We start from the raw sequence: 6635 nt of genomic DNA on the forward strand, positions 1-6635 counted from the left end.
GAATAAAAGGAAGTCAGAAGTTGAAGGATCAGAAGTGGACAAAGCAAAACTAAGAGGAAGAAGCTTGGAACTTCAGTGTCTATATAATCACATTATCCTTTACATTAGAAAACTTTTAATATATGAAAATTTGATTAACATCTAAATAAATGTTTACAAACTTTTTAACCACAATTATGATACGTACCATGTTCATGGTCAATGGAAATATTAACAAATAAAGTTTTCAACCATTAAACTAAAATATATGCATGAAAGTATGAAACAAATATATTCCAATAAGTGTAGTTCATCATTATATTAGTTATGAAATATTAAAAAGATATCCTTATTAACACTAAGTAATAATTATATAACTTTTACTCATATTAGGAGTATCATATGTATTATTTTAGTCAATGCATTTAAACAATGATATAAAGAAATGTAGTATAAAGATATCTGAAAAAAGCTTGTGATGTTGTTGAAATATACGTTAATAATAAAAAGAAAATGTAATTGAAATTTATCGTTATAATATCATATTTTTAATGTTTTGTTATAAATAAACAATAAAAATATAATATAACAAAAAGTATTTACCAAAAAAAATATAGTGAAGTAAATGGTATGTACTATTAAAAAATAAATAAGCACATAGTTAATTTATAAAAAAATTTCATTAAAATATAAATACCATATTCAACATATTAACCCATTCTAAATGGAAATTTTCTTAAATATTTGTATCATTCACACCACATTAAAAATACATATATATAAAACTATGTATACATGAAAATATAATAAATTATATAAATGATTTTATTTATATATAAGTTATATACATTAACGACTACGAAGTACTATTATTTAAATGGGAAATGATTAATCCCCATAACAAAATACCCTAAAAAACCTCCTAACTAATGGATGATGACATGTGGAATAACCAGTGGGCAAAATTAGGAAACAGAATTAGTGGATGACAAATGTCATCTTCTTAAAGTTTTAGGATGATTTTTAGACTAATTTTTAAAAAGATTTATCATTTTTCTATTTAAATATATGGTTACCAAAGTTATAAAGTGGTATTAAATTAGGCCATTTAATATATAAAATTAAGGAACTTTACAAGATATTTATATAAAATATGAGGAATAAAGCGTTATTGATTAATTATTTAGTCAATGAAAATGTCATCAAAATAATATAATGGTAGAAAATTAAAGATGAGATTCAATCAATGTTCCTTACTTTTCCAATTTATAATTAAGGATTTTGTTTTAATATATATTAAAGATTATCTGCACTCATAGAATCAACAACCTAAAACATTCACTCAGTTACACCATAATAATTGTCATTATTATAATTTTCATTATTATTTCTCTCTACTATCATTTTCATCATCGTTATACAATGTAACATGACATCTCTATTTTGGATGAATACCACTTTTGGGTATTTGTCCTTTCCTGTAATTGAATCTCTTTTTAACTAGTTATGTTTTTTTTTCACTTCATGTTTTACATCTATATCTCTACTAGAATTTTACCATCTCTCACATAAGTAGGGTGATCATTCTTACCTGCTTATTTGAATGCATTCCTTTCAAATACTTGTTGGATGGATAATGGAGTCCCTTTAAGCTATATACTTGTTCCTAGCTTTTTTTTTTTTTATCTTTTCATATGTTCCAACATGACACAAGCATATAAGGACTGAACAAAATAGAAACCGGGAAGGCTTGTAGCCCTATTAAAATTTGAGTTATAATGTAATATAGCTAATAATCTAAGTTTTTTATTTATTTATTTAATGGCCCTCTTAAATTGAGGGTATTTTTTTTTCTGTACAAAATTTTCTTCAACTTTTCAAAAACTTTTTTAAAATGATATATTAGAGTGACAAATATTTTACAAACTAAAGGTATCTTCAATCTTATACATCCTTTCATTACACATCCTTTCTAATATTTGATTTTTTTTCTTTGGCCATAACTTTGAAGCATGTTTGTCCATGGATGTTTATAGGGTATATATTTTTAACTAAATACATGTTTTTAAAAGTTTGTAAAATCTTTTAAGTAATTGGTGATGATGTGTAAAATGTAAGGATATGTTAGGATGTTTGTATGGTTAGAGGTAAAATTAAAAGATTTGAAAGATTTTCAAGGATTTGCAAAGATGTGATGTTGCAGCTGAAGGACGCCTAGCATCGGAGATAACCTAATATTTACAAACATATGTGGCATCTAACGTAATCCAATCAAGGAAAAGATAGGAAGAAGAGAGAACCAACAAGCAAACAGTTCAAAAGTACAAGGTATCTCACACAAATCTCTCAGTGATGCAAGACCCAAGTTTGAGTTTTGTTGAAGGGTAGAGTTTTATCCCATATAAATCTTGTGCCTTTAGGTTAGTTATTTGGGGGTTTTTCCTCATACAAGGTATTCGTGGGTGAAAAAGAGTTCTAGCGTGGACCCGGTTAAAACAACGTAAGTTAGATCACTTGTTGCAAACAATTGATCCACATCTTTAAAAAAAAAACCCTATTGTGAACAATATATCACCTTAACATAACAACTATTAACAAGACATGATAAAATATGATCATAATAGATAAAACCCTTGGTGTGAAATGTTCATTTGAAAACTAAATTTTCTGTGAAACTAGAAAATTGGCCAAAATACACTGTGATCTAAATTTAACACAATGTGTTTTTTAATTTTTTTTAGAAAACACAATGTATATACAATGTGCAATCTAAAAACACATTGTGTTAAGCTTTAAATCACAATGTGTTTTTTGATAGCGTGTGAAAATAAAAAAATTGTTCAAAGACATTGTGATATCAACTTAACACAATGTGTTTTCCAAAAAAAATAAAATAAAAACACATTGTGTTAAATTCAGATCACAGTGTGTTTTGGCCAGTTTTTTAGTTTTCACGAAAATTTTAGTTTTCAAATGATCACAACCTACCCTCGCGTTGCATGGTAAATAATTTTTTTTGAAAGGTATAGAACAATTGCTCGCAACAAAGATCTAGCTTACGTTATATTAACCGGGTCTGCGCTAGAAAAACCCTGACCCTCAAGACCTTGTAAAAGGAAAAAAAAACCCCAATTAAACTACCTAAAGGCACAAAATTTAATTGTGATAGAAATATGCCCCCTCAGTAAGACTTGAACTTTGGTTTTGCATCACTAAAAGATTTGTGTGATATACCTATGTACAATTGAGCTATTTTCTCGTGGGTATATGGTGAATAATTGTAAGGACCCAAACCATTTAAATCAAAATCGAATAAAAGTTTTTTTTTTACAATACCCCACTGCGGTGCAGTGAGGCAATTCACACCCACTGCGCTGCAGTGGGAAATCTTGGAAACAAAAGGGCAATTGCCCACTGCGGCACAGTGGGCCAAGAAGGGCTCCCACTGCGGCGCAGTGAGACCACCTGCAGGAAACCCTTTGTTCAAAAAATCAGATTTTTTCTGCACAAAGATTTTAACCTCAAACTTCAAAAAACCATTTCACATCTAAACCTTTCAAAAGCTAAACTAAACATTTTGAGACATACAAAAACATCTTTGCAAAAAGATTTGCCATCTATGAACTATCAAATTTCCAGAAATGTACCAAAATACATTAACTAAAAGAATTTGTATCAAGAGCCATTAAGTACAAATGGGATATTCTACCCAAGTTTAACGCTTCTTTACTTTTGCTACTACCAATTCCTATAAAAGAGTTAAACAACTAAAACGTAAGCTACGCTTAGTGAATGCATACACGTATAATCATAACCATGCTATTTTAACATCGTGCATCAAGCGCCACATAAAGCCTAGCAAGCTAGCCTTATCATTCATAACAAACATCACACATACATTTTCAACATGGCCATGGATATTTTGGCTAGTAGAAATTTACACACCTACTAGCTCTTACATACATTATTACTAGTAGGAATTTACCCACCTACTAGTTCTTACAAACAATCAAACTATGGGTCATAGGAATTTACCCACCTATGACCTCTAATAACAAGAATATGATTATGTGCATATACACTCACCTCAATTTGGCTACTTGACACTATAAGGCTACAAGTTCAACAATTTATTCTTCAACACCTATACAAGAATAATCACATATCATCTATGAGTTCCATGACTCATCTTCTTACAAACATCTACTTGCATTCAACAACTCTAAGATTATGGTGTTTGGCTACTAAACACTTTTCCAACAAATTCCAAATTCTCAAAATAAAGCTTTATTTCATAATCACTAGCCAAACACCATAAAATATGAGATTCTTACCAAGGGGGATTTTCATTAACAACAATTCTTTCAATCAATTATCCATTTATCATTCAAATTTAGTTAGGGTTTTACTTGAAAATCTCCAATAGCAAAAACTCTCAATTCTAAGGCTAAGAACCCTAAATTTCAATAATAAATTAAACTAAGGTTATGAAAATCAATACCTCAATGTGAGAGACAAGAGATTAGGGCTTTCAATCACAATTCTTCCCCCTTTTTCTTCTTAAGAATTTCGGCCACCACCACCTCCACACAACCCTCAAATTTCAATTTGTTATTCAATTGGTAGTGATTGTTTTTATTGTTCGAAGATTAAGGTTCTTTAATTTATAATTTGAAGATTCAATTTCATGTACTTTGGAAGAATTTGAGAAAATAAGATAGTTAGGAGAAGAGTAGAATTTTGAAGTAGGAATTATGAGTCATAAGGATGAATTGGCTGGCTTATTTCCTGATAGCCACGTCCCATTCTAGATTTTGTGGGTAAAATACCCGTTAGCCACTAAAGTTCCAACTAAATTAACCCCTTATCTCAAAACAAAATACTAGGAAATTAATTAAATGTCAAAACTATAAAAAGGGTTAATTTTCTATTACCTTAAAATATTGGGATGTTACAATTCTCCACCACTTAGAGTCGATCACGTCCCCGTGATCCATGCCATGTGCAAAGACGGATAGTACACCAACATGTCATGCTCGGTTTCCCAGGTATACTCGGAGCTCTTATGGTGTTTCCATCGCACCTTGAAAGTGTGTACCGTCTTATTGTTTATCCTTCCCAACTCTTCTTCAACTATGGCAACCGGTTCCTCGACATAAGTTAACTTCTTGTGTAGCTCGATTTCATTTAATGGAACACACGTCGCATCATCAACAAGACATTTTCGGATTTGTGACACATGAAAAGTGTTATGAATACGAGATAGCTCTTCGGGCAACTCCAATTGGTATGCCATTTTGCCAATACGGGCTACAATCCGAAACGGGCTATGAACCGTGGACTCAACTTTCCACGTTTGCGAAATCGTAGCAAACCCTTCCATGGAGATACCTTTAACATAACCTGGTCACCAACCATAAACTCAATGGGCCTCATTCTAACATCGACATATGACTTTTTTCTATCTTGGGCCGCTTTAAGCCTTTCACGAATCTCATCTATCTTTTGTGTAGTTTCGAGGACAACATCGGTTCCTCCTAACTCTCGTTGGCCCACTTCTCCCTAACAAATGGGAGTTCGATATCTTCTACCATAAAGCATTTCGTACGGTGGCATCTTAATACTAGAATGGTAGCTATTGTTGTACGAAAATTCTGCCAAAGGTAAGTATGCATCCCATGGTCCCCCAAAATCAATAATGCACGCTCGTAACATATCTTCCAATGTTTGGATGGTTCTTTCGCTTTGACCGTCCGTTTGCGGGTGGTATGTGGTACTAAAATGTAACTTAGTACCCATATCTTCATGAAACATCCTCCAAAAATGGGAGGTAAAACGAGTATCCCTATCCGAAACAATAGAGACGGGGATGCCATGCCGAGCTACAACTTCTTTCACAAATAAATCGGCTAAAACTTCGGAAGATGATGATTCACGAATGGGCAAAATAAGGCACTTTTTGTTAACCGATCTACAATCACCCAAATGGAATCAAATTGATGTTTGGGTGTCTTGGGGAGTTTGGTAATAAAGTCCATAGTCAAGTGCTCCCATTTTCATTGTGGTATATCAAGTGGTTGGAGCTTCCCATACGGCTTTTAATGCTCTGCCTTAACTTGTAAACAAGTCAAACACTTTTCCACATACTTGACGATGTCTCGTTTCATACCCGGCCACCAATAGTCGACTTTTAAGTCGTGATACATTTTCGTTGCGCCGGGGTGGATAGAATACTTGGACTTATGTGTTTCATCGAAAAGAGTTTCCTTCAACGTGCACGAGGATGGAATCCAAATTCTTCCATAACGAACCATGAGACCACGAGAGTCCTTCGAGAGATGTTGCAATTGCCCTTTAATTCTCTCTTGTTTAGGGTCATGTTTCAAGGCTTCTTCTTGAGCTTTCTTTATTCGTTCAAAGAAGTCGTTTGCAAACATTACCCAAAGAGGCGAAACACGGATTGCAAAATGAGAGCTTTTTCTACTCAAGGCGTCGGCTACCACATTGGTTTTCCCGGGATGATACAAGATTTCACAATTATTAGTCCCAACTATTACAGGATGGGTGCTGAAGACCCCTCTATGTCAATGGTGAGTGTACTTTGCAACACAATCACTTAATCTGGACGTGACCAGTTTGGAGTGATTGTTTACCAG

General features: G+C 32.7%; 1 protein-coding gene across 1 annotated transcript; it reads right to left on the bottom strand.

The window, feature by feature from the left end:
* Positions 1–4957: 4957 nt before the first annotated feature.
* Positions 4958–6416, bottom strand: LOC122597070. The gene is made up of 3 exons (XM_043769703.1): positions 6214–6416; positions 5571–5950; positions 4958–5382 (listed from the first exon to the last, which is right to left on the bottom strand). The coding sequence occupies exons 1-3, from the start codon at positions 6414–6416 to the stop codon at positions 4958–4960; spliced, it is 1008 nt and encodes a 335-aa protein (XP_043625638.1).
* Between the last annotated feature and the right edge of the window lie 219 nt (positions 6417–6635).

The sequence above is a fragment of the Erigeron canadensis genome, chromosome 4 (genome assembly GCF_010389155.1).
Source record: "Erigeron canadensis isolate Cc75 chromosome 4, C_canadensis_v1, whole genome shotgun sequence".
Classification (NCBI taxonomy): Eukaryota; Viridiplantae; Streptophyta; class Magnoliopsida; order Asterales; family Asteraceae; genus Erigeron; species Erigeron canadensis.

What these genes read in the sequence shown, in the direction of transcription:
- LOC122597070 (XM_043769703.1), bottom strand. Translation starts at nt 6,416, where the DNA reads ATGTTTGCAAACGACTTCTTTGAACGAATAAAGAAAGCTCAAGAAGAA. An exon ending in GATGAAACACATAAGTCCAA is followed by an intron (nt 5,951 to 6,213) that starts GTATTCTATCCA and finishes GGGTGATTGTAG; the next exon opens with ATCGGTTAACAAAAAGTGCC. An exon ending in ACCGTACGAAATGCTTTATG is followed by an intron (nt 5,383 to 5,570) that starts GTAGAAGATATC and finishes GTTGGTGACCAG; the next exon opens with GTTATGTTAAAGGTATCTCC.